General features: G+C 41.0%; 1 protein-coding gene across 5 annotated transcripts in view; it reads left to right on the top strand.

Moving 5' to 3' along the window:
* gpatch8 (G patch domain containing 8) overlaps positions 1–27,898 on the top strand; it is a 28,533-nt gene extending 635 nt beyond the window's left edge. The window contains exons 2-10 of one of the 5 annotated variants that reach the window (XM_080300190.1): positions 3,523–3,600; positions 10,193–10,211; positions 13,236–13,308; positions 18,506–18,547; positions 20,915–20,982; positions 22,022–22,108; positions 22,201–22,344; positions 22,439–22,569; positions 22,846–27,898. In XM_080300190.1, the coding sequence (XP_080156316.1) occupies positions 20,956–20,982; positions 22,022–22,108; positions 22,201–22,344; positions 22,439–22,569; positions 22,846–26,683 (4,227 nt within the window). In that variant the 5' untranslated portion in view covers positions 3,523–3,600; positions 10,193–10,211; positions 13,236–13,308; positions 18,506–18,547; positions 20,915–20,955 and the 3' untranslated portion in view covers positions 26,684–27,898. Of the gene's footprint in view, positions 1–3,522; positions 3,601–4,521; positions 4,559–10,192; positions 10,212–12,906; positions 13,309–18,505; positions 18,548–20,914; positions 20,983–22,021; positions 22,109–22,200; positions 22,345–22,438; positions 22,570–22,845 lie in introns of those variants that run through there. The other 4 variants (XM_080300191.1, XM_026164433.2, XM_026164432.2 and 1 more) reach the window with 4 other exon arrangements.

Raw genomic sequence — 27,898 nt, 5'->3', positions numbered from 1 at the left:
TCGACATATGCTAAGGATGGATAGTGAGCTAACATAGCTAGCTTGTACGCACATTGAGCTGTTGTAGCATTAATAGCCATAAATGACTGTATTATTTTGACAGCTGAAATTCCACCACAGTTGGTCATCATCAGGTCAAGATGAATCTAGCAACAGATAGCTGTCGGATATTATTCAGAAATTGCCCCCGGTATCGACTTGAAAACACAGAGTGTAAGTTAGGAGCATGTTTAGCGACACATTTTAAGTACAGTGTCCTTGGTCATTCATATACTGATTATCTGCTAATATAACTGTGTAAATGAACTGTCTTTTAGCATTGGTTTCACACCGATGACACTTTTGTTTTGTTTCCACCCGCATTTAAACGTCTGGCTGAATATTGACACAGTAACTGGGAGTCTTTGTAAATATTTTGCGTTATCTTAATAAGTACATCTCCGATGCCAGTTAAAAATCTTATGTTTGTCACATGACGTTATTCAGGTTGTATATTTGGCTTGGTTCTGTAGCTGAATAGATTAATTTCACAACCTCTGTTTGAGCTGTTTGTCCCCCACAAGCCCATCTTGGATCTAAGACCGCACCCAGTAGAAACCAAATACTGTTATGCTTACTAGACTACAAAATAAACTTGCATCTTGACTGTTGGTATTGTTTAATTATAAACCCTTCGCTAGAGGGTCATTCGTCCACTGTGTAACTCAATTCTTTCAAACATCTAAACCTTTTTTTTTTTTTTTTTAAATTCTTGTGGACTTCCCACTTTTGACGTTGTTGTTGTTGGGCGGTCTATAAGCTGTTACTGCAAGTGAGAATAAAGTAACTGTTTTAACATCTGTTTGAAATGTGTTATCTGGTTCAAAGATACTTCAAAAGAGTGGATACATGGCAGTGTGGCGATTTGAATCTCAGATATCATTCTGATGCACATGTTAATGCTTTTCTGTTCTTAATTACAGTACACTAATGTGGAAGGAGTTTTAATAAATAAAACAAGCCCATCACCAACACATTTAGCATGGAGATTTCAAAACACTGATTCTAGGAAGCATCACCCTATCTATTTGAAAAACTTGCATTGCCTCATTGTACATACATGGACATAGTTCAGTTCTTTTTGTCATGTCTATGTCCCCTTTATTTTATACTTTTTGTAAAAAAGCAGGAGACTTTCTGTGTTGATAGCAGTGTTCAGGCTGGGTTAGTTTATGAGTTTAAAGCTTTTAATTGAATGCTAATCCATGGATGAATGCTTGTATCTATGATTTCTGCTCGTATTTCTTAGATTTTTCTGTTCCGTTATTAAGATACATTTTAAAAATGACATTAAAGCATGTAATCTTTTGGGCTGGTGTTAAGCTTTTTGGTTAAAGTTGGGTGTATTTTGGTAATAGTATCAAACATAATTACAGTTGGAAATCAGCTGTTTCTTTGAGCAGTGTTGTGACAAACTACCAGACATGCAATTAAGTTCTAATTATAAGCTTGCATATAAGAAACTGTTTTGTTTTTTCCCCCTCTGCACCCACTGTGGAACTTGTTTTTTTTGCTGGTTTGTCAGTGAGAGATGAATTGCTGTGTGGTCTGAATGAGTCTGTTGAGGGCAGCTCCAGCACAGCACAGTAGAGCTCTGTATGTGAGAACTGCTGCGAAGGCATTCATATGCTCAGTATTCAGAAAGTTTCTCTCTGACTCCATGGATAAAAGCTTGCTGCCAAGCAACACTATTCAGGAAACACCCACAGATGGTCTACCTAATATCTATAGCACAACTAGCCCAACAACCCTGTCCTCTTTAATGACTTAGCAGTGCTGTTGGACCTGTAGAACATGACTAGTCTTGACTTGCAGAATAATATAACACAATTCATGAGCTCCTGCATAGAGTAACTCTCATTTCCTAATGCGATGTGGTATGGGACATCTATTTAACTGCAATAGCACAAGTGGCAGTTTACTCTCGTAATGCAGATTGGAGAACATGGTCAGAGTCATTTCTATGCAGCACTGGTGTGGGGTTCATGTATTAAGAGTCAGAGTGATGAGGAAGCAAACGGCAGTGAAAATTAGAAGTCATTGTGGTGGATAGAGGCAGTGTTGATAGCACATTAAGTGGTTTGGACAGAAAGTCAGTAGAAGAGGAGATGAGGGGGGAACTGCAGGGAGCCATCGATTTGTTCACAAATAAGCCCTTTGCGCTTCCCAAGCAGCTCTTCTTCTCATAATCCCCGGCTTCGCTCATACTGATGCAGGGTCCTGTTTCGTCTGAATTAATGACAGCAAGTATGGCATCTCATCACCTCATTATAGTAGGCTGAATTAAATAGTTGCTTATCTCTGCAAAACCAGGCTTCCTGAAAAAAAAGTGCTGCAGTTCCATTGCCCAGCCACATAAGCATTGGTTTCTTTTGTTTTTAAACAGACATTTCTTTTCAGAGTTTCACAAAATGACCAAAGTGATGTATGCTGTAGAGTATTAACAGTTATCATCCAGTGCAAGAAGACTTAGGAATATAGAGGGAAACTAAATATTCTTCTGCTTACAAAACTTTGCTTCTTTTTCTTTTCTATTTTTTTTTAATAGTTGCTTTTGATTTACCTGTCCACACTAACCTGTTTGTAGATGCTACAAGTAAATAGTAAGTAATACACCGTCCAATATCTTTGTAGTCTTTCATAATTCTGAGGGTAGAATAAAGCAAACTCATAAACATGACCTTTGTCTCTCCTCTGCTGCCAGAGAAAGGAAGCCATCTGTCTCTGAGTAGAAACTGCTCTGTAAGCTCACTCCTTCAGTTGGGGTGGTAAGCCCATTACTCACTCTCAGCCTGACCCAAGATTCAGTTTGTATTTCTAAAGCTATGCTTCATATTCAGTCAGATATCCTGAGGAAGCATTAAGTCACTGTAACTGCTGGAAGAAATTTAATGTGAAATAAAGAAATGGAACTCAGCTGTCACTTTAGTTTTTAGTCAAGGTTATCAGGTCTTTTAGTTATTTGTGTGCTGGTCTGTTGCTCAGTGTAAAGGGCGGCGTAAAGGTGTACCAGGCACAGGACACTCCTCCCTTCATATTGCTGTCTCATTGTTTTGAAAGTGCAGACATAAGAATCAAGCAATGTGTTGTCTTGAAATGCAGATTTTATGTTCATTCCTGAGTTCTTCCTACAAATTTCTTCCTGTGAACTGCTATCAGTGCTGCAGCAACTAATGGTTATTTTCACTTGCGTGTCTAAGTAACAGCTATTTTCTCAATTCAGATGAATCATTTGATCTCTGAAATGTGAGAAAATTGTGAAAAATTACAGATCTTCGTCTGTGTTTAAAAAGCGTGTTTTGTCAAATTATTAGTCAGAAGACCAAATGATGTTAAGTCATTTTCAAATAAAAATATTAAACTGCTTCTTTTATCAAAGTAGTTGCCAATTATTTCTTTATTAATTGACCAGTTTTCTACTAGTTTTCTACTTTTCTGCTTTCTGATATATTTCTACTTTACACTTTTAAATGTGTCCATCAGGGTGGGAATCACTTTGACCAGTATGAAGAGGGTCAGTTGGAGCTGGAGCAGGCATCCCTGGACAAGCCCATCGAATCGGTAAGGCTGCATCCATCATCCTGCACCATTGGACCAGCTGTGAGAGTGGATATGATTGGTCCAGGGAGCAATAAGAACAACACCTTTTACTCCATTCATACTGTCCGTGTAGCTGCATCCAGTGTTTTCTTGAACACATTGCCACCTAACTTGTAGAATCACTTGTCTCATGTGCATTAATATCCTTTAAGTCCCCCCGCCCCACTTCCCATGTCCTATGCCTACTCCATTTCTTGTGTGACAGTTCAAAATAAGTATGTATAGGCTAGATGTTCCTGTTTTATGTAGAGCTTAAAGATAATCGTTAGATTTTTGTATCAGTTTCCCATTAGTCATTGTTAGTCATCTAAGCGCTAGGAGAAGAAATTGCTGTGAAACCATGGAGTGGATGAAGCACTGTCATTAGTGGCTGGTTTTTGAGTACTTACAGAAAAATTCATACATATTTTAATATGAAAACTGCATACACGTTACACATAGGTGTAGCATGAGTTTATATGCTAAACAAAGCTGGTCACTTATATTTTTTTATGAGTCACTTTGAGATTTCAAGGCTTTTTTTAATTTGTATTTTTTTTAATTTAATTTATGTAGTCCTAAATAAAGTCTTAAAAAAAGGAAGACCAATAGAATGCATTTTGCAGTGCAGATATGTTTTTAAAATGACCACATTAGTTAGTTTACAGTTGTATATCTGATTGTTTTGCAGTTTGTCAAATTTATGTTTATGAAAACTATGCAGTGCTTATTCCACCCCATTTAGCAAACAAGCGAGTGCACATTAGATGGTGTGAGTGGATACATTTGTGTTTGAGTGAGTGTGTGTCTATGTAGCTTTAGAATTTGTGTGTTAGTGTTTGTGTCTATAGGACAGTTATCTTATTGTACACAACTTGGGGTGTTCGACATTTCTCTCCTGCAGCGAATTGGCCCCTATTAGCTAAGCAGCAATGACCCGGTTTGTATTTGCACGCTCTGCTTTCTTACTCCTATCTTTAGGGTCCTTGTAACGCTTCTCTGACTATCTTTCTCTCGCTCTCTCTTGCTCTCTCTCTCTCTCTCTTTGGCTATCTCTGTTTCACTACTGTTAAACTTTACATCTATTCTCTCTCTACCTCAGTTTCTCTCTCTCTCTCGCTCCCTCCCTACTACACAGTGATTCGGTGTACAGTACCCTCTGTCATTCTGTGCTGGCATGGTGCTTGTGCAACTGGGACTGCATTTTTCGCTGAAAAGGCACTTCGATAATAGCGCAGGCAGCTGTCTTCTTTCTGTCTTTCTTACTTTCTCCATACCCCCGTTCTGTCTCTCAAGCAGTGTGGTGAGCAGGCTCAAACTCTGCTTACTTTCAGTTTTAGGTCACTTTATGAAGCATGTCAGATAGAATCAGTAACCACATAGAGTTAAATAACTCTGAAATACAATTAAATTATTATAAAAACAGAAACAAATTCTTTAATCACAGAGTATACAATAGTAAATGAGTATAATGATGGATGAAAAATTATGAACTCAGGTGAATTATAAGTACTGTAAAATAATTTCTAACCTCAATATTAGCTTGAAAAATAACCTGCATGTTTTGGATTAAACATAGCTGTATGCTATAAAAGGATTTTACCGAGCCCTTGATTTGACCAAGCCTTGTTGAATTTTTAAGAAAGGGTAGTAGGTAGTACTCTGTTAACCAAGAACATTAAAAGATTCTATCTATGTAGAATTTTATGTATGAAGCAGTTCCTCACAGATACAAAAATGATTGTACCGTGTGGGTGAGAGAGGGAGAAAACAGTGAGGGGGAGAGAGGTGGCCTGCTCACCCGGCTTAAGTGGCTCTTTTGCTCCTGCGCTATTATTTGTGGAGGGGTCCTGAGGGCCATGCTGCAGCATCACACAGCTCCTCACACGTCAGCAGAGGTGTTGTCAACTGTCACTTAATTGCCAGTACCGTTAGTGTTATTGAACATAATTGTTTTGGATGGTGCATGCTCAAAAGCAAGGTGATTTTACCGACAGTGCTGTGCAAAAGTATTTAGGCACCCACCATTTATTCATATTTTCCTTTCAAATAGCTAGACCTTCTTGTAATTTTTTCAAGTGGCCTTGTGCAATAGCTCTCCAGTCTTTCTGAAGGTCTTTAAAGGTTTTTCTTTGGACATTAAATACTTTTTCATGTATTTTAAGACTAGCTCTTAAAACGAGAGGCCATTTTCAGAGGCTATTGTTTCTTTGTTTTTTGTTTCTTGTCTTCTTCTTTTTTTAATGCCACTTAACACTGACCTGTGAGTAGGGATGGGTATCGAAAACCGGTTCTTGTTGAGAACCGGTTCCCACTGTTTCAATTCCTTGGAATCGTTTGCCATTTTTGCAAACGATTCCCTTATCGATTCCAGTCGCCCCGAATGACGTCACCACGTTGCGGAGCGTCATTTACCTGGCAGGAAACATGGCGCCTAAGCGGCTCAAACGCTCAAAAGTTTGATTATACTTTATGAGAACCGATGACAACAGGGCAACTTGCAAAGTAGATATTTCATTTAAGGGAGGAAACACTACGAATATGCAAAAGCATTTGCTCACAAAACACGCGATGACACGCGTTTTTAATTCCGCTCCGGACTCGTGACTCTCAACCCAGCAGCAGCGCTAACGTTTGCACGTCCTCTCCCGTTAATGCGGCAGGTAAATAATCAACTAACAGTGCATATTATGTTAGCGCAATCTGCCTTATTACAAGACCTGCCATTACTGTACATGTAGGTGACCATGATGAGAGAGACAGACAGAGTCTGGCTCAGATGCTGGCAGTTCTCGCTGCAGTCTACCGGTAGCGTCTCCTTTCAGGCCAGGATAGACGAATGTCACCGAGCAGTGTCTAAGTTTGTGGTCAAAGGCTTGCACCCATTTGCTACAGCAGATGCCCCCGATTTTTGGTAAGTGAATGTGTTTAATTGTGGGCAGGGACATTACTGGATATTCTTGTGTAATTGCCACAGAACAATTTATGTTATACTTTGTTATTGCTACAGAAGAATGTTGCAGCTTTAAGGCAGGGATGACTCCTGGAGTTGCTTTCTCACTGCATATGCTTTATTTCACAATCAGATCGATTCGATAACAAAAACATACAGCAGCTCCTCTCCTACTTCTAGCCCTTCGCTGCGGTGGAAAAAAGAACGACTTCAATCCCCTTCAAGGAACATACGTACAAAATCGTTTTCCTGATACACCAATGGGGCGTTCAATGCCATCTTGTAAATATGAGTACTCTGGCAGAGTAACAGTTCAAATGAAAAATACACCAGAACAAACAAGCAAACAAAAAAAGAAGTGTGGGGTACCTTTGAACCAATGAACAAAGTATAACAATTTATACTTTTTAACATAACCCGACCCCGTCAATATGTGATATGTCTCACAAGAATATTTATTTTATTATTTTACATTTACAATTTTTTTTCCTGGGGACCCTGTGACACCCCATTGAAGAGCCGTAGGCTGGATCTCTCAAGATCTCACTGTTGGGTTTGTAAGGCCATGTTACTCCTAAATTTCTATCTTGTTCAAAGAGAAGATATAAAACAAAGCTCTGAGCTAATCGACCTTAGTGTTCTCCTTTTTTAAAAAAAAAAAAAAGAATCGATAAAGAATCGAATCGTTAAACAGAATCGAAAATGGAATCGGAATCGTTAAAATCTTATCAATACCCATCCCTACCTGTGAGTCACTGGAGCATAAAAAAGGCACCTTTTCAAGATTTGAACCTGTGTTGTTTCTACTCTACTCATAACTGAAAATGTAGCAAAGAACCACATTTAAATAATATCCTTAGGCACTTTGTCACTAGCCCCATGTAATGTTTTTTTAAAAAAATATTTGAGTTTCAAGAACTGGAGGACAAAATGGCAGGCCTTTAACAAAAAAAAAGCAAATAAATTTATCTGAAAGAAAACATTAAACGTGAGAAAAAGAAACATGATATTGTTATCAATATGTGTGGAAGAGTTCAGGAGAGGGGTACAACCATTTGTAAGACCTGTTGTAGGCTCTGTCATGGTTTGGGGCTGCCTTTCAACCAGTGTTGTTTAAGATCTTTTCTAAATTTAAGGAATTATGATCACAAAAAATACGGGCAACACCTTCATTTTTCAGCCTGACAACGGTGCAGTGCAGTAAAGGCATGCCTTTTTATAGAAATGCACACTTTGGAACATTAACAATCATTGATTGGTTTCCCCAGACCATGGCCCTCAACATTATTGAAGCACTGTGAGATCATCTTGGCTGAACTTCTGTTTTTGAACAGAACTTCTGTTCTGTTCAAAAAGCAGCCATCATCCAAAGAAGAGTTTTTAACTGACCTCTAATTAGCCTGGAATACTATTCCTGAGGACTGCTTAAATAAATGATAAGAAAGCTTAAGAAGGTTCAGGGTGTGCTGATGAATAAAGGTGTTCATTCCAAATTTTGACTTTCATACTCATTAGAATTGTACAAACTGTTTTGTTTTTTTTTTTTTGTTTTTTTTTTGCAGATGTTTCAATAAGTCGCTTCACCTATTTCCCATTCGCTAGCAAAATATAAATAACCGAGGGGTGACTCACGACTTTTGCACAGTACTGCAATGCAAGGAAATATCAGATGATATTTGGTGATTCAGAAGATATTATGAGGCTGTTCTTAATTTTAAATTTTTAAAAAAAAAGGTGTAGTACAGTTTTTAAAGCAAAAAACGTAACTATATTACGCTGACCAAATCCCCAAAAGCATGTTTTAAAAACAGAATTTCATACTTGGATGTAAACAACACATAAATAGAAGTAGATCTAAAAGTCTGCATTAAATTTTAAGCGAAGTTTTTATGTTGACACTTCTATCACAGCTTCCTTAGTGAAAACTTCTAAGGCAGTAGAATTTGTGGCACTTGATCACCAGTGTTACATCTCGGAGCTGTTGGTGAATGCTTTGGCCCAGCTTCTCGGAGCCCCTCTCCAGCCACTTATTGTGTGTGATCTATAGGCAGCTAGAGGTCTGTGGTACTTTATTGGGATCTTTTTTTCTCTTCCTATCTTTCCCATTTGGTCTTTGCTATTTTCTCTAACACTGTTTTTTGCATTGCATGTGTTAACTTGATAGCATTCAGTACTATTTCCGCTCAACACTCTGTCTTAATCACAACTACAACCTTTTCTCCCAGACTCATTTCCCCCACGTCTCTTGACCCTCCTAGTCCCTCAATCCTACCATCCTCCTTCCTTCCCTGACCTGACCCAGTACCAGAGCGATATGCAGTGGGCAGCCTCAGAGCCACAGAAACCACACAGATGTGCAATCCAAGAAACATGAGTATTCAGGCCACAGGGAGATTTATTTCTTTATTATGTATTTCTAGGCTTCTTGTAGACATTATGATTGTCTCAAAGTTACCAAGGTTCTAAGAGGAACATTTGGGTGACAGTGTATCAGCTGTTACTGAAGTATGTAGGGTCTTGCATTACAGCCAGACAGTATCTGACACAGCTGTTTGTCCTTGTTTGACGTCTGTCACATAAAAGGTAGGAAGAACAACAGCACAAGCAAAAGGTCAAACACAACTGACCCACATTTTCACAACACCACAGGCTCTAAATTTACCACAGCTACCAAAGGGGTCATAATTGAGACTATCACAAATGATTTAAGTAGCTATTGGACATCAACACACTCTCACACACAAAAAGAACAGGAACACTTATCTGTTTGGAGGTGTTTATTTCTTAACTACACTGCTAAATTCCCTCACCTTGAATTGTGGCTTCAGAATTATGAGGTAAGTACGTGTTTTTAGTTATTTTATTTTCAATAAATGAAATAAAATTGACCCCCCCCCCTTTCTCCCTAAATTAGTAAGTGAAATCTTTAAAATCTGCCACATCTACACATACAAATAGGCTTATTATTTTATTTTTTTGCCTTTTCATGCTCTTAGATGGTTGTTTTCATTTAGTCATACGTAGAGTAACTGACAACTACAGAGCTTCACTTTCAAGGCAATTGCTAAAATGAACGAGGAGCTGCAGAAAGCAATCTTGTCTACCACCACTGAAAATACGTGGTTTTTGTTAGCTTCGGTCCATACGTTTATGAGTATGCCTGTCCAGTGTTGGCATGTCTTTATTAATCTGAGCTAAAGCAATTTCTCACACCCTGACAGGGACACACACATACTGTCTCATTAAAATGGCTGCATAGGCTCTCACTAAAAGTAAATACTCTGAGGTCTCTAAATGGGGTCCCCTGCATATCACTTTCCTTTTTACATATATGTTGCCATGCACTGTGCCATTGAAAGCACATTGCACACTCTTGAACACCTCCTCTTGTAGAGGTCTTTGTTTGGATAACATTTTCTATTTTTTTTCTTTCTCTTATATTAACAGTCAGTTGGTGGATTTATTGAAATGCCTACCTTTTCTGTTTGTATACAGTATTATGTTTGTTTTAAAGCAGAGAGAGATTTGTATTTTTAAGAACTAGAGAAGCTAGCAGAATTGCAGTTGAAAGCGTTTGGCCGGTTTCTTACGTTGTGTCACGTGTGACTGTTTTTTTGACAGCCCAGTATTTTAAAGCCAGGTTCGTATGGAAATGCCTTCACTCCACTTGCACTGCTGTTGGACTCGCCGTCGTTGCTTTCATCTGTCTGTCTGTCTATTCTTTTGGTGCACTCGTCTGTTCAACACCCAGTCTGCTCCTCATCTCCGCCCTCTAACTTTTGCTGAACACATTTTGAACGCATCGTTTTCTTACTGTCAGCAGTTGGAACTGTTGCCTCATCCAACATGCCCTTGCTGGGTTTTTTTTATTTGTTTGTTTAGTTGTTTTTTGTTTTGTTTTGTTTTTTTGGGGGGGGGTTCCTAGTATAATTACTTGATTTAAACTCAAAAGATTGATTTGTGAAAGGGAGCATATACATTTATGGCACTTGAGTCTGAGTCTTTTTTTTTTCCTAACAACCACATTTTGTGCTGGAAAAATAAATCAGCTAACATCAATTGCGCAGGGGATGAGGGAGTGCCTTTCTCAGCAGTTAGTTCAGGGTGGATTTTATTTTCTCAATTCCTTCTTCATAGGTCAGCTAATTCCCCTCATCAATAAATGCTTTTCTGTGTAGAGTCTTGTCAGACTCCAATATTGCAGTTAAGGACAGAAGCAGGTCCTGTGTCAAGAACAGGAGTGGCTTTCACTGCAGCAAATTCTGCAGTGTTTTCCCCTAACAATAAATTCAGAGCACATTTTGTCTATTAGGCATGAAGAAATGATCCTTAGTGGCCATAAAGCCTCTAATTCATATAAGTCCTTGCCCAACTGCTAGGCAGCAACAAGTAATAAACAGTGATTTGCAAGACTTTTTAATTTAGCCTTCAGTGTCCTGATTTAGGAGTTGATTCAGGCAGTCTGTCTCCAGTTGCCTTCCTGCCATGTTAGTCCCAGCGCATATTTCTCTCTTATCTCATTCTACAGCGGAAAGGATCTGACATTTGCACAGTAAAGGAGTAAAAAAAAAAACCAACCCATCAAACTGTAACAGAAACAAGATGTGAAGAATTTGAGTCTTTCTTGAGCATTTGCTGCAAACATCAGCCAGATGATTTGGATATGTTATTCTTGTCACCAAAATGCAAAGTATTTTTAAGTTTCCTGAGTATGTCATATTGTACAAGTATGTCACTTGTAAAATAGGGCAAAGGAAGGCAACAGTTTGCTTTGAAAAACCACCTTAAAAAAGGGCTACAGCCAGATGTATCTCAATTAAAGTCTCGTGGGCGGAGATGCAGTATGCACACTGCGTGTGTGAGTACCACTCCCCTTCACATGCACTAACTCATACAAGCCCAGTTCACTTTCACCACCCTAGAAACTCACCCTCATCATGGCTCAGCCTGCTCTGTTCTGCTCCCAACCTCCTGTTTTTACCAAAGAGAACTAATTGAGCCCCGTTGAGCCATCACTTTCCTCTCTGTGCCTGAACCACCTGAGACTAACACAGTTGGAGTTTTGTTAACCCGCCCACACCCCTCAGCCCGCCCCACTCCTCTGTATGTGTACCATTCACAGTGCGCTACTAACACCGACGATCCTTTTTGTTAAAACTCTTTAACAAAAAGCTGCATGCAGTTTTTTTTCTGTTTAAACCCCTTCACTTTCTGTTTGTGAAAGTTGATGTCAATCTCTTTGTGATTATAAATATCCTTTTTGTTTGGTTTGTATGTTTTTTGGTAGAATGCAGCACTCTGGTGAATGTTAGACAAGCTTGGAATAGTTATAATCACAACAGCAAAACACTGCTTATTAAGAAATCTCATCGTTACCTGTTTATTTGTGCTTGAGGATGTACTGTAGTGTGTAGTGGTGGGACGGTCTTGCATTTCACTTAATGTTTTTGTTTTCTTGCTGACCCATACTAGTGATATAACGGTCTCCGACATGCACATTTGGCCCCACAGTGTGCTAAGAGTTCCTGTTGTGTATGTTTTTGCACTCCTCTTGCCTCTTTGGTTCATTATCAGTTGCTTGATCTTGTGATGCATTTGTCATAGAAATCATTAGTATTAAAAGAAAAGCCTTGCACGCACGTTCAGAGGCCTCAAGTAGTTTGAAGGTATGTTTTCTCATTTCTGAATACTAATGGTATCTATGAAAATATCAAATTATAAGTGTTGAAATTGGTGGGATGTGACGATTGATAACAGACCAGAGCCACTAAGGATGTCCAAAAACAAGCACAACAGCTATTTTTCGTATATCTGGTGGGGCTACATGCACACAATGTGTTCCTCTCTTCACCTGCACACCCGCATATCCCCTCACACATGCATATTCTATCCACCCTGGGCCTTGTAATGGTAATCCAAGGCCCACTAGTTCCACTTCTGTCTCTTCCTGTTGCTATAATTTTTTGTGACAGCTGCATATGTTTCATGGTGCTCTCCTCGTCATGGTTACAGAATCACAGCAAGCTTGGAGTTTCTGGTCTTTGTTTTGTTTATGCTAGATTTCCATACCTGTTCTGTGTTACTTTTCTTTGTGTACTGAGATCTTGCTCTGTAGTGGTTCATATATGTATGCGTGTGATACATATATCGCCCTCTCCTTCCTCCTTCCTACTCCTCCTCCTCTTAACTTCTCAGTTAGTGGATGTGACTTCATGTGTTACCTTTATCAATGGAAAAATATAGAAATAATCACGCCCAGTTTCTTTGCCTAATAAAGGTTTTTAAAATGCACTCCTACTTCAGGAGGATATCTTGTAGTTTACAGATTACATATAGCCTCATGTATTGTTCATAGTTGAATTCAACCCTTCCTCTCAGTCTCCCACTTTTTATTCCCCCACACCCAGCCTCCCTTACCACTCTTTGTGCTGGAAGACACTGATTATTACACGCTGTAGGTGATGACGATAATGACGATGGTGTTGGTGGTGGTGGTTGTGCTGATGATGGTAGCGTGATCTGAGTGTTATTTATTTATTTTTTCTTTGTTAGTGTTTTTTTATTTTAATTTTGTTTTTATTTTATTTTTCACCCGTGCTACGGGTAAAGCTCCTCTTATTATTGGAATATTTTTGGTTTTTTTCTTCTCTTCTCTCTCTGCTAGGATAACATCGGGCACCGGCTGCTTCAGAAACATGGCTGGAAGTTGGGCCAAGGCCTTGGCAAAACCATGCAGGGTAAGGGCACACTCTTCTTTACACTTAAGTTCAATGTATGATGGTATTGGAACACTATGTATCATTTTCTTTCCTCTCACATTCCCCCTTTTGTATTATTTTATTTTATTTTTTTGTGCTAGATTTTCTTTTCTCTTTATCTTTTCTCTGCCTTCTTCCTTTGTATCTGGTAGTGTGAAATTGATTGTTATTCAAGGAAACATTGTAGTTGTTTTTTTGCTCTCATACTGCTGTTACTTTAAACTGAAAGAGGGAAGAAAATATTCTTGACCTTGATTAAGACTTAGGGAAGGGACTTTGGGGCTTGGGAACTAGAATGGAGCTAGTCATCTTCACATAATGCTTTAGTTGACAGCAAAGTTGAATCTGCCCTTTGTTCACATTCAGATTCAGTGCTTTTGAACATACAGTTTGCTGATATGGTGGTTTCTTTGTTGCCTCCAGGGGACATATTTGTTTTATCTATTTCAGATCATGCCCTGAACTTGAAAGCATGTGCTGATCATATCAGAATTTTCTAAATATGGGATAAATAAAGTGTTTATCTTATCTCATTTTTAGCTAAATTGGATTTCTGTTAAAAAACATGTTAAAACATGAGTATTTATTTATTTTAGTTGGATAGGGGTGCAAATAAATGAGAACACATTAGCTGGGTTTTTTCCATTGCAAGAACCTTTCCCAGGGACTAAAGACTTTTGAAGGACCTCTTGATTTTAACTACAGAGGCCCAGAGACCCTCTGGGGGAGTTATTTTACCCCACAAGTCCCTGAACGTTGGAGTGAGACTTGTAGCACTGATTATTTCTGATTCACTTAGTTACCGACTTGTAGCATTTTAACCAGCACTTTGACCAGGCTCATCTCTCGGTCACATAGATGGTAAAAACCAGTTTTGTTACTGTAAAGTGAACCTCATAAGCTGGCAGTTTATAAATATGTTAATCAGCAAGCTAGTATTGAACAGAGTGATGATTCAGAGAAATGCAAAAAAAAAAGAAAGATGGTTTTACAGCCATTATGTTCTAAGTTCCTAATAAACATGCCTACACCTCCGCGCACCTCCACAACCCTACAGGAATGCACTGCATTGCCATATTTTTGTAATCAAAAAGAAGTTTTTATGCTGTCCATTGTGTGGTTGCTGTGTGTGTGCTGGTCATCACACGACCTACAGCTCTGAGACCGCAAACAGAAGTTAGAAATAGGGACCATAGGTCCACTAGTAGCTAGCAGACATTTGATCAGACACTGTGTTGGACAGTCCCATTAGTTGAACACTTCTTGTATCATTAAACTCAGTGTTTACATATTACATTGTATTACTCTATTAGTTTAAGGATTGCTTTGTATTTTGAGAGTGACTCTGAAATGCTCAGTGACCTGTGCACTAGAACAAATTCTCTAAGATGTAAAAGGCTTTAGACTAAAAAGCTGCATTAAGAGAGGTTTACTTTCTCTTGGCCATTCATAGTAATCTAATGGCCTTGTTTATATTGAATTGCACGAACTTAGAAGGCTGCACATAGCTGAGCGTGCGGGTTAGACCTTGGCCGACGTTGGCACCTCATTAGCTCAGACCTGCTGTGCTCATAGGCTCATTGGCTCAGTGGCAGTGGTGCAGAGCCTTGGCATGTCTCCACCAAGCCATTTCCTGTCTCTTCACTGGCTTTCCTGTTCTCATCAGCATCTTCATTTTCTCCTTTTCCTCCCCTTTCTGTTTCTACTCGTAGCCTCACCCTTCCCTGAATTCTGCCCAAAAAGAGTGATGTATAGCATTCTATATGAGTGATGTCAATGCCTTCAGGGCAAGCGAGTCCTTGCAGTCTGTTAAGAGTGGAGCTTGTTTTTCTACATAGCTTCTGGTATTAATCTTATCTGCCTCCTCCTCTATGTCCCTTTCTATCCACTGGATCCATAACATTTTAGTCATGTCTGACTTATCCATCTCCCTCGCTCACTTAGTCTTGCTCAGTTGCAATGCTTTCTCAAGTGCATTGCCCTTCCTGTAAACCTAGCAGCAACATCTGTTTTCAATATTGGCATTTTATTGAGAAACACCACTAATACTGCAAAACAGTGAAAAGCACACGCCCAAATTACATAGTTGTCTTAAATGTGTTGGGGCTTAGGCAGAGCTTGTATCTGGGTTGCTTAAATTTACTTGTCTTATATATACAGATCTATAAACATGTGTCCAGGATAGTGCTGCTTAATTGTTTTCATCTAATCCAGATTTCCTTGTTTACATGGTTCTGGGAATAGGATTTTTCAGTACACTGTATTGCCAAGTAAAAGAGTGAGAAAAGGGGGTCTTGAAAATGTCTTGGACTGTGTGCTTGACAAAATTTGAACACAGACTGCCTAACTAAACAGTGTCCTTAGTTTACCAGAATAATGGTAAGTGTTGACATTTGGCTGACCAGTAGAGGAAGACGAACATGATGAATCCTCTCTCTACTGTTAACATAGAGCTGTTATGTATTTTTTGTTGGTTTTATTTGAGTGTAGAAAGGTATTAAAGTAAGGTAATCACTATAGTCTTTACCTTTTTTGCTCATGCAGAATTACAGCATGCATGGTCTGTTCTTTCCATGTTAAAATGTTGCTTCTAGGAATCACTTGTCCTCCAGAGACACTGAGCTCTCGTGAGCTCTGGTTGTTGAGTTTTATTGTTGCTGCCACCCTAGCAGCTCTCACATGTACATATATGGCCTTGGCTCCTAGTGTTGTCTCTCATAGGTATTCTCAGGCTGACCATGGCCAAGGACCAGAGTAGGCCAAGAGGCTGCTTCATTTCTTTCTGGGCAGGCTGACAAGTTTATGGAGGGTAACAACAGCAGAAATTTCAGAGCTTAGCGTTCAGTAACCATCATTGTTTATTTCCATCTGGCCATGAACCAGTGAATAGCAGACTATTTGATGTGATAAGGATGTGTGCTTTGTGTGGAGGAGAGAACAAGTTGCAGAGGCTGACTGTGCTCTTGTTTTTGCCGCTGGCACCAGTCATGAGATTATGTAAGCATCCTGCTTTGTGGGCAGATGAGACTGCGGCAAATTGTGTCCAGTTGTTGTGCTGGAATTAATGGCCCAGTGTTGGAGCACGCTATCTCCTGTTGAATTTTGCTAATATACTTAGGAGTAGGCATATCACATAGGTGAACCATTGCATCTCATTGAAGTCTGCTGGATAATCACTATAATCTTCCTCTTCTTTCCTGTCCTCTTTGCCTGAAGAGACGGTTGATGAAATTTGACATTAAAGCATTGTGTCCCCTTTTTTAAGTTTTTCACTGTATTGACTCTGTTCTTATTCTTCTTTTGTCCCTTTTGCCCTTTTTTTAGGTAAGGTTTGTTGGATCCTCTGTATGTCAGTGTGTGTGTGTGTGCGTGTGCGTGTGCGTGTGCGTGTGGGTGGGTGGGTATGTGTGTGTGTGGGTGTGTTTTCTTTTCCCACTCTGCAGTTGACCTCAGTGTAACACCCCTTTTACAGTTTATCATAGGCTAATGGCCTCTGTCAGCTTCCTCTTCTTTGCTTTATAATCACTAAACCTTTATTTCAATCTGCTTATGAGTAATGTGCTTCAATTTGAACAAAGGACGATCCATTTTAAATCAAGGTAGATTTAGGAAGCCATGATTCATTCAAAATCCTTAGAATCATCATCTCCGTGTATGTTAGATTTTTTCCCCCCCTTCTTAGAATTTCCGTGGCTGCTGTTGGGTAATCTGATTGGCTGTAACCATGGCTCAGACTGTGAATGGCTTGCAGAGTAGACAAGTTTTCTCCCCTCTGCTTGTTTGCCTGTTTCTACCTCCAAACCTGTGAAACTCATGTGTATGTGTGTGGTCATTATGTGGAACTGAGATGCGTGTGTGTCTGCTACTGACCGGGCCATAGAGTCAACTTGCAGGGAAAACCTCTCCACCTCTTACACCCCAATTGTCTCTGTCCCCATGGTCACAGGCTCCCATCCTCCCCCCGTTTCTTTGCCCCTTCAGCATAGCATGTTTGTCCCAGAGGTGCACTTCTGCCTGCCTCCAACTGTCATTCACCTGGGGCTTTAAGCAGTGTTGGAGGTAGCACACTAAACGACTACGTTCACATGATATAGGACTATATGACAAAACGATTGGATGCACAATTAACATCTTTAGTTGTACTTGAGTAACGTTGCTGTTCCATAGCAATAAAGAAACTACTCTAAGCACTGCTCAAAGCCTTGCTGGCTCTTCCCTCAGGTACATTTTATGTGTAGTTTGTGTTCACTTTTTCCATGGTTAAGCACATCCCAAAACGAGCTTGCTGGCGGTAGGCTAGCGAGGAAATGAAGGAATCTCAGGGAGATTTGCTAACTGGGCTGACAAGCATCTGCAAGGAAAAAAGCTCAGAGGGGGAAAATGGTGGTCATCCCTAGAGACACCTATTGTCTCAATCTAGATATTTGACCACATCTTTAAAAAGGCAAAAGTATATTTTTGATTCATTACTTTTCTTAGGCGGTAAGCCTCCCTCTAGACCCAAAATACTATCAGACGTGGCAGTTTCTAGTCTTTTTACGCAGAATAGCTCCTTTAACAGTTCTTATTTGATGAGATTTCACTTTTTTTTATTTCCCAAGCTAAAATATGAGGGATTTCCAGGGTTTTTACTAGATGTAAAACCAACCTGCTTTTCCACTACAGGAACTCAATGACATATGAGAATGCATACATGCATGTATTAGTGAAATGGTAGCATTCGTCATGATAAAGTTTAAAACCATGTTGTTTGCGCTATGTTATAGTGTTGGTTCATTTAGCACAATCTCCTGAGGGGAGCTCAGATTTTGCTTCCGCAACTCCCACTGCCCCATTTTTTAGCTTGTGTTCAGTTACAGGTCGCAAGTTCCCATAGTGGAAAAGATGTAAGGGGTGGTAATTTGTTTTTTGGGATATATTTTGTTTGAGAAACAAGATGACATCAGGCTAGGGGCCTGGGGACTGGGATAAGTGGTTGGGAGAGAGTGGTGAGAGGAAATCCCTGTAAGCACCTAGCCCTGAATGAAGGGATGAGGGGGGGGTGGGGCGGTTGACACACAGTAGCCCCTCTGGTAATGAACCCCCCTAAATCCCATAACCACACTCCCAACCCCACCCTCCCTTCTCTATGTGCCTCAATCTTCCTGCTTAACCAATTGGTGTTTCTTTTTTACAGCGATTTGATCCTGCCCATGTTGTGCTGATGGTAAACTTAGTGGTAAATGTTATTTTATCCCCCAATTGAATTGTTTTCTGTTTGTTTTTATTTCTCCAATTTTTTTTTGGTTTGTTTTTCCTTTCATCAGAGCACCAATGCTACATAGGCTTTAATTCTCTCTGTATTAGTCTTCATTCTGCTGCTTGTATATTACCATGCATATGTATTACTCTTAGAGCATTGTCATTTTGTTTGTTTTCAGTTTTTTTCTCTCCAAAAAACCTTGTGATTCACACCCTGTGATTTAGATGCACATTGTTTTTGTCTGGTCCCTTTCTTTTTCACTGGAATGGGTAATGTGGAAGTATTGTCACTGTGTTTAAAGATTGGTGATAGTTTGGGATGACTGTAATTGTTCATTAATCTATAATTCTAGGCCTGACTTGTGACTTGTCAGAGAGACCACTGCAGTGGCTGGCTAACAGACTAAACCCTGTTTTTGGTTTCACTTCTGCTGCTGCTTGATAAAGGGCATGAACTTACATGTCCAGGCTATCAGTAGTCTTGTGATCTCAAAATCAGCAGTTTTCTTTCACTTCCTTAGTTTGAATATGGCCAGAAAAATCATCCAATCACTGTTAGGTATTCTGTTTAAGAAAAAAAAAAAAAGCCTGCCTAGGTGACAGACACTGCCGTGGGACTGAGAGTGCAGGCAGACTGTTATACAGGGTGCTACTATGCCCATGCATTTGTTTTTAAAATGACTATGTCATTGGGCTATGATGGCTAAAAGAAACAGAGATTTGCAATAAATTTTTTCTTACTTTCCTGTCTAGGAAAGTAAGAATGTGTAAGAAAGCCACTGCGGTTGTGATAATTTTGAAATTTTAATCAAAACCAAAAGGTTTTGAACATATTATTTACTCCATTACTTATGTTTCGTTCTCTTGATTGAAAATCATCTGTATTTACGAATAGGAGAATTCTATTTTCTCTTCTTTATATATGGCACCAACTGGTAGTAAGGTTACATCTTATTTAGCGCCACTGTAATTAAATATTAGTAGTTTTTCCATATGCCCAATGGTATACATAGAAATTTAATTTGTGGAAAAACCTACATTGGATTATTGGATTTGTGGGAGGGGAAAAAAACTGAAACCAAACTGAATTGATAATCACTATCAGTGTGATTAATTATTACATCTGGCTGGCATCAGGAGCAGCAGACTAGTCCAAATTCTCTTTATGCCTTTTGTTTTGAGATTCCCCTGTCTGTCTGTCTGTCCCCCCCTCCTTCTCCTCCTACTCATGCCCATGTTTTACCAGGTAAGTATCCCCCATCCCTTGCACTGTCACCATGGCGATACCTGGCCTGTGACGTCACTCTGCTGTAGTTCAGTGCTTGTGTCCTTTTTTTCTTCTTCTTTTTTTTTTTAATTTGACTCTTTCTCTCTGCTTTGTTTGGCTGATTATGAGTGGATCAAGCAATTCAGTGTCAATCTCCAATGTAGTTTTGATTTACATATATTTTATATCTTTAATGTTTCATTCTGTTTTTGTTTTTTTGGTTGTCTTTGGTTTGTTTATTTTTCTACAAGTTAATTTCCTTCTGATCTAGCTCTTTTCACAGCTTACATAACATAGGTTAAGTAAACGGAAGAAAAATCTTTCAGCTTCAGTCATAATGAGGAAAGGGGGGCCTCTGACAAGGGAACAGGTTTGGACCTCAGGACAGTAAATGGTCAGACAGACAGTTCAGCAAGAAGTGATGCAATAGCCTTTAGATAATATTGGGAGCCTTTGTTACTCTCAAGGAGGATGTCGCAGTGGTGTTTTGTGAGCAGCAGCTGCAGCTCCCCACACACACACACACACACACACACACACACACACACACACACACACACACACACACACACACACACACACACACACACACACACAGAGTCCCTCGAGCTGCAGCGTCCTTGATAAACTTGGCATTCTGGTTTAACAGGACTGCAGGAATGAAAGGATGGAGGAGGGGTGCCAGAGAGGCACAAATGAAAACATACCGGCTTAAAGATCAGTATGCTTTGTAGTGTACTTCTATATCAAGACATTTTACCGAGCAATCCTGATCCCCTTGTCTTCATTTACTCCATCAGGAATCCAGTGCAGCTAATTTGACTCATTCATAATGCAAACCAGCAGCCCGGTCAAATGTAACAGGAAGGCTAAATTGGTTTGTAGCTGGTGGCTGCAGTAAGCTGTGAGAATGGCTGGTGTTTGGTTCACTGTAGCTTTCTGGTCTCTTTGCACTTGAAGGCAAAATTCTCTAACCCCAGCACCCTATGCTCTAAAAGCAGGCTGTCTCCGAGTTGGTTCTTCATCCAAGCATTAAAAAAAGCTCACCTGGTCCTCTCTCTCTCTCTCTACCCTTAGGACGCACTGACCCTGTGCCCATCATCCTTAAGTATGATGTCATGGGGATGGGACGAATGGAGATGGAGGTATGATGCTCATTTTTATCGATTTGTACATTTTCTTTCTTTCTTTTTTTTTTTTTTTGCACCTTAAGTGCCTAAGTAGTAGTTTAAGGTGTTTAGATAAATATTATGAACTTGTTTTGACACTGGGGTGAGTGCTTTGACTGTGAAATAGAAATGACTTTGAAAATGAGCAGTTGAGCTAAAATGCTGTGTTATACAAGGTCGCATGGTTTTGAAAATCCCATGTTTCAGGGTTGCTCCTGATGAGTCAACCAGATAGCCTCTGGACCAATCATCAGGAGCTCTAAAGACTTTTACATAGCATAAAAACCATACTGTTAAGTATTAAGAAACACTTTGTGAGTGAATAATTAGCACAAATTTTTGTATATCTATCTATCTCATAGTATGGGATACATTCCTTTGCTAGGTCCCTTAAGAGAAGTCTCAAGGCTATGGCACAGTGACTTCCTACAGGACTACTTAAGTATAACGGGTCCTGTTCACAACACGCAGTTCATGCAGAGGTGTTCTGTGTTCAACATATTAAAGATCTTGACTGCCATGGACAGTCTTAACCACTTCAAATACCTTCAGACATGAATGATGAATGATTCTATTTAATGAAAACAAAACATGTAAAAACCACAAAGAAGAATGTGACACCAACACTGCCCAGCTAAATAAAACTATGCTTAAATTTTCAGCGAGCATCACTGTCAGTTATTTCAGCTCCTGCCTTTAGTCTTTGATATTTGTCTTGAAATAACATTCACCTACCTTGGTCGCATAGATGTTTCTACAGCAAACAGTCAGTCAGCATGATAAACGTGTAGCATGATAAACGTGTGTAACAGCACACAAGCGACACAAACTGACCAACTGTTCTTCTTGGAGTTTCCATGTGCTGTCTTCTATAGTCACTGTAGGGACTCGATGCGTTCAAGTCACATCAGCTCTTCTATGCACCATATTAAACTCATTTTTGGTATATAAGATGAACTTGGACTGGCTTTGACAATGTTGTTGCTTTATGATGTGACTTTTTTGTTTGTCCTAGCTGGATTATGCCGAGGATGCCACAGAGAAGAGGAGAGTCCTCGAAGTGGAAAAGGAAGATACAGAAGAACTGCGACAAAAATACAAGGTGAGGTTGTTTATCTCTTTGTCACAGTGATAATAATTGTTATCACTTGTATTTTTTTGATACTGTATTTTTAAATTTCCCACTAAAAACAGGACCAGATGGAAAAAGAAAAAGCCATCGCAAAAGCTCTGGAAGACCTGAGAGCCAATTTCTACTGTGAGCTGTGTGACAAACAGTACACCAAACACCAGGAATTTGACAACCACATTAACTCTTATGACCACGCTCACAAGCAGGTACTGCTGTTTAGCAAGCATTGCGGTGTTGATGTAGATCTGTTTTTAATTAAAGACACGATGAAATGATGTTCCCGTTTTCTCTGTCTTGCAGAGGCTTAAAGAGCTGAAGCAGAGAGAGTTTGCTCGTAATGTGTCATCACGTTCCCGGAAAGATGGAAAAAAACAAGAAAAGATGCTGCGGCGATTGCATGAGCTTGCTGAGCAGAGAAAACAGCAAGACCGGTAAGTATTTGTTCCTGGAGTGCCATCTGCTGGATGGGTTGTGTATATATATTTAATGGGACATGGTGAAATTACTTATTTTATAAATGTCACTGGTTCAATATGTTAGTCCAAACTAGACAAATTCAACAAAATGTATTTCATTTCACTTACTGTAAGTTAAAACATATTTTTGTATATTTTCATCTTTTCCAGTAAGCATGATAAAAATTAACGTCAAAGACCTCGATAGTAAAAATTTGTCCAGCATCACATTGGTGTAATGTTTTCTTTCAGAACTCCTGGAAGTGGACCTATGTTCAAAACAACTACAGTCGCTGTTGATGGAGAGAAAGGAGAAGACAGCAACAGCATGACACCCGAGAACAGTATGACACAGTCTTTGGCAGACACTGCCCTGGAAGGATCACTGTCAGATAAAACTGGTCAAGCCTCCCCAAAGTCTGGTCCAACCTTTAGCTTCTCTCTGGGAAAGAATGCCTCATCCTCGCCAACTTCCAGCAACGCATCAAAAGTCAGTGTATCATTCTCTTTTGCCAAGAAAGCACCAGTAAAACTGGAGACAGCAGCTGCTGTTTTTGCTGATCATGGTGAGGAAGCTATGGAGACAGAGGAGAGTCAAGAGGGAGAAAAGGCTGGAGGACAAGATGACACATCAGGCTGTGGCACAGACAGCCCTAAGGGACTGTCTGGAGGAGGTGAAGGAGGAGAAGGAGGTGATGCAGCAGGTACAGAAGAGGTGCAGCAGCCTGATGATGGAGGATCTTTAGCATCAACGCTTAGCAAATTGAAAATGATGATGAAAACCAATGAAGGATATGTTGGACAAGAGCCTCAGTACTACCACTATGTACCACCAGCTCACTGTCGAGTAAAGCCACACTTCCAGTTTTTGCTGTTCATGAAAGCCTCTGAACAGTGTCAGAGCAAAGATGAAGACGATGAGGAAGAGACACAAGAGGAGAACAAGGCTGAAGAAAGTCCAGAACAGACAGAGAGCGGTGTGACAGAGTGCAAAACTGAAAAGGAACATGGCAATGTTACTGTAGATGCTGACCCAGACCTAGTTCCTCTATCAGCTAACGTAAAGGCAGAAGAGGAGACCCCTTCATGTGCAGAAGATGCAGCTCCTGCTGTACCAGCTTCACCCACCCAGAAAGCAGAGACGCGTGATACTGTGGATACAAACGCTGGTCCGAAAATGCCCACTGGTCCCTTCTTTCCAGTCCTGAGCAAAGATGAGACTACAACCCTGCAGTGGCCATCAGAGCTCCTTGAATTTACAAAAGCTCAACCTTCCCTGTCTTACAGCTGCAATCCCCTCTACTTTGACTTCAAACTGTCCCGTAACAAAGGAGTGCGTGGTGGGAAAGTGGCAAAGTCCCCCAAGCCTGGTGAAGACACTGATGACAAGGGACAAGAAGTGAATGCTTCACCATCTGAAGTAGAAATGGCTACTAAACCTGGAACTAGTGCTGACAAAGACAAGCTAGTGTCAAAAGGAGAGTCTGGGCAGCCAGAAAGTGAAGAACAAAAGCCCACAAGTGGAAGTAATAGTGCAAAGAAAAAAAAGAAAAAGAAGAAGCATAAGAAGTCTGCAAAGCATTCAAAACGCAAAGGAAAAGAAAAAGGAGCGAGAGAAGATGCAGAAGGTGAGACTGAGGTAACACAAGAAAAGCCCAAAAAAAAGAAAAAACACAAACGTAAGAAGAGCAAAAACAAGGCTCAAGATCAAGCTGAGGCAACAGGTGAAGAAAAGGAAAAACCTAAACCAAAGTCGGAAGATAAAGCTGCTACCTCCTCTGTACAGCTGACAACTGGAGGGGAAGGAGCTACAGGAGCAGAACTGGGGAAGAGGAAACGTGGTGCTAAGGAAGTGCCTTGCAAATCTGGAGCAGAAGGAGGGAATGGAAAAAGTACTGACAAGGCCAACTCATCTGAAGAGCACAGTGGCAACAAAAGACAAAAGACTGACACCAGTGCATCTCAAAGTGCCTCGTGCTCCACCTCAGCCCAAAAGAGTCCTGGCTCTGGTAGACCTCCGAGCAGTGAAAGTGAAGAAGGGGGCTCTAATACCCAGCGCTCACGTCATCACAGGTCAAGCCCGAGGGAACAGCGCCGCCACCATAGTGAAGAATCAGGGCGATCCTGCAGCCGTTCATCGAGACGGGGGGAACGACGAGGTAGCAGTCGCCGACGTCATCGTGGCCAAACCTCCCGTAGTCGCTCTTATTCCAGCAGCTCTGAGCGCTCCTCAGCAGGCAGCAGTGCCTACAGCCACCGTAGCCGAAGCTACTCAGACAGCTACAGTGACTATAGCACAGAAGGTCGCAGACGTAGGCGCTCCAAACGTTCATCCGACTCAGAGTATGACCGCAGGAGTAGCCGAGGACGTAGACGATCCAGGAGGCATCAGTACACATCTTCCTCTTCAGAAGACTCACGCTCACGTTCACGCAGCTACAGCCGCAGGAAGAGGCACAGACGGCATCATCGGAGCAGCTCCAGAAGCTCCAGCAGCTGGAGTCGCAGCACTAGTGCAAGATCCTGGAGGCGGAGCTACAGTCGTAGCTACAGCTCTGCTAGCCGCTCCTCCAGTTCAAATAAAGGGTCTCCTCACAGGCGAAGCACTAGGGGTCGAGAGGATAGTGACACCCATCGCAGAGACTTCAACCGCTCACGCATCTACCGCTCCCAGTCTCCACGGTCTTCTTCTTCACGAGGCCTTAACCGTAACACCCATTCATCCAGCTCGCTGGGTCTGAGACCAGGGGGGTCTCGAGATGCAGGAGAACAGAAAAACACTCTAACTGCACGACAGCTGTTGGAGAAGGTTCAGTCCAAGAAAAGCTCTGAAGCTTCTACCACAGGAACAAAATCTGGGATTAAGATTAAAGACCCACCGCAGGGCTATTTTGGCCCAAAACTACCCCCATCCCTTGGAAACAAAGCCATGCTTCCACTAATTGGTAAGCTGCAGGCAGGGAAAAAGCCAGCAATTCCTTTAATCAGACCTGAAGAGGGAGAGAAATCAGGGACGGGGAAGAGCTCTGAACCTGAAGGAGAGGTTATATTAGTAGAGCCTATAAGGGAGTTCCCACCTCCACCACCACCTCCAGCTCCACCAGTTCAGAAGGTTGAGGAAGCCCCACAGAGCACAGTGACTCAAGAAGAGACACAGCAGCCTGCAACAGAAGACCAGGGGCACCAAGAAACCCGGCCAGTATTTGAACAAGAGCCCTCCATGATGATGCCCCAGTACCAAGGAGAGTCAGGACAAGACCTTTCCCAGAACCAAATGATGGAGTCCATGATGCCTGAAATGCAGCAGCAGCAGGCTGCCATGCATGCCTACCCTGGTTACCCACCGCCCAGCTTGGAGGAGGATGGCATGGAGGCAGAGGAGGATGGACTGGCTCCTTTGGAAAGTCAGCCAATTACATTCACACCAGAGGAGATGGAGAAATACAGCAAGCTGCAACAGGCTGCACAACAGCATATTCAGCAGCAGCTTTTAGCCAAGCAGGTCAAGACTTTTCCCTCAGCTGCTGCAGCAGCCGCTGCCGCAGCAGCTGCCACTTTGGCCCCAGCGCCCCCTCCACCAGCCCTGCAGCAGATCCATATTCAGCAGCCAACTGTGTCCGTAGCTTCTGGCACATCCATCACCACAGTGCAACACGCCATCCTTCAGCACCATGCAGCCACTGCTGCGGCAATGGGCATCCACCCAGCTCATCCCCACCACCCACATCCGGCACATGCCCAGCTGGCCCAGGTACATCACATTCCCCAGCATCACCTTACCCCCATCTCCCTGTCTCCTTTGGGGCCATCACTTGGTCATTCTCTGGGACACTCACTGGGGCATGCAGGATTGATCCCTGCCCACCCAACAGCCTTCCTCTCTGGTCAGCCAATACATATTATCCCTGCTTCTGCACTTCATCACACCCCCTTAGCTCTCCACCATGTTCCACACACAGCCCTCTACCCCACACTTTTCACACCCCGACCCTCACAGGCTGCAGCAGCAGCAGCGCTTCAGCTCCACCCACTCTTACACCCAATATTCTCAGGACAGGACCTCCAGCACCCCCCTAACCACGGCTCTTGAAAACAAATGAAAATGAAGTAGTGTGTTCACAACAACCAACCACTAAATGAAAGACTTAACCTGAACTCTCTTGGTTTAGGGTTTTAAATAAAGTCTTTGTTACATCATGCAGGCTGTAAGATGTGGATCTTATGAGAACTTTACTGGCCTTCACAGTGCAGCACGTCACCACAAAGTGGTTAAGACTGCTGGGTTCAAAATCAACACTAACATTTTCTTCTGGTACATGTGAGATTTTTATTTTCTCATTTTTTCACAGATTTGTTTCTCCCCCCTCTACAAACTGTAGACACTTCCTCTAGACCATTGGTTTATATTCCAATTTGGGGAATAGTAACAGCCTCAGAAACTACTGGAGTTTTTTGTTGTTTTTTTTGCTTATTTTGGCAGCCAAAGAGATACATGATGGCTAAAGGTGTAAGCAGAATCGTGTTACGATTCAAGGAAGTGGTTTTGTTCTAGAGGTGAACATTTTAATCTGTGTAATCTAATTTTCAGAGATGGACTCTTTCATGATTACTGATCTCTTGTTGTGTTTTCAAATGACTACTCACTCTCTATTGGATTCTTGGTTTAAAAGTAATTTGTAATGCAGTAACTTGTACATAGGTCAGTGTGTAATGTGAAGAGACCCACCAGTGACAGCCATATGAAAAAACAAAACCGATATGGTGTCCAAACAAGTATGACACTGTCATACAAGAAGCCCTCTCTAAATCAGGGGAAATGTGATGAAGGGGTGTAAATCTCCTGAATACTCTGAAGCAAAGCTCTTGTTCCCTGGGATGAGGGTACATCTGAATCAATTGCACTGAAATCTGTACATCAAGATGGTGCCTGTGCATCATATAATAAGATTGTAGTATACTGCAATAATTGTATTTTTCTGTTTTTTAAATTATTTTCCAAAATGCTCTTCAAAAGAAGAGCTGTGTTTGGCTTTTTTTGTGTGTAATTTTGTAAATAAAACTGCTGTAGATTAACCTATTAACGTTCTACTGGGTTGACACTGCTGTTGGGGGGAGGGGAAAAAGCAGACAAATGACAAATTGGATGGGAGGTGGACACATGTATTTTATCACGGTGGTTTGTTCATCCCTGCTGGGGTGCCAAACAGCAGTGACCTGTTTAAAAAGAAAAGTAGCAACTCTGTATTTTTTAAAGACTTAACTCTGTTTCACCAAATAAAATCCTGAGTTTGTGTGTCTTTTTCCA

The sequence above is a fragment of the Astatotilapia calliptera genome, chromosome 4 (assembly GCF_964374335.1).
Source record: "Astatotilapia calliptera chromosome 4, fAstCal68.1, whole genome shotgun sequence".
In the NCBI taxonomy this organism is placed as follows: domain Eukaryota; kingdom Metazoa; phylum Chordata; class Actinopteri; order Cichliformes; family Cichlidae; genus Astatotilapia; species Astatotilapia calliptera.
The sequence above is the reverse complement of the archived record's forward strand: the minus strand, read 5'-3'. Positions and strand labels throughout refer to the sequence as shown.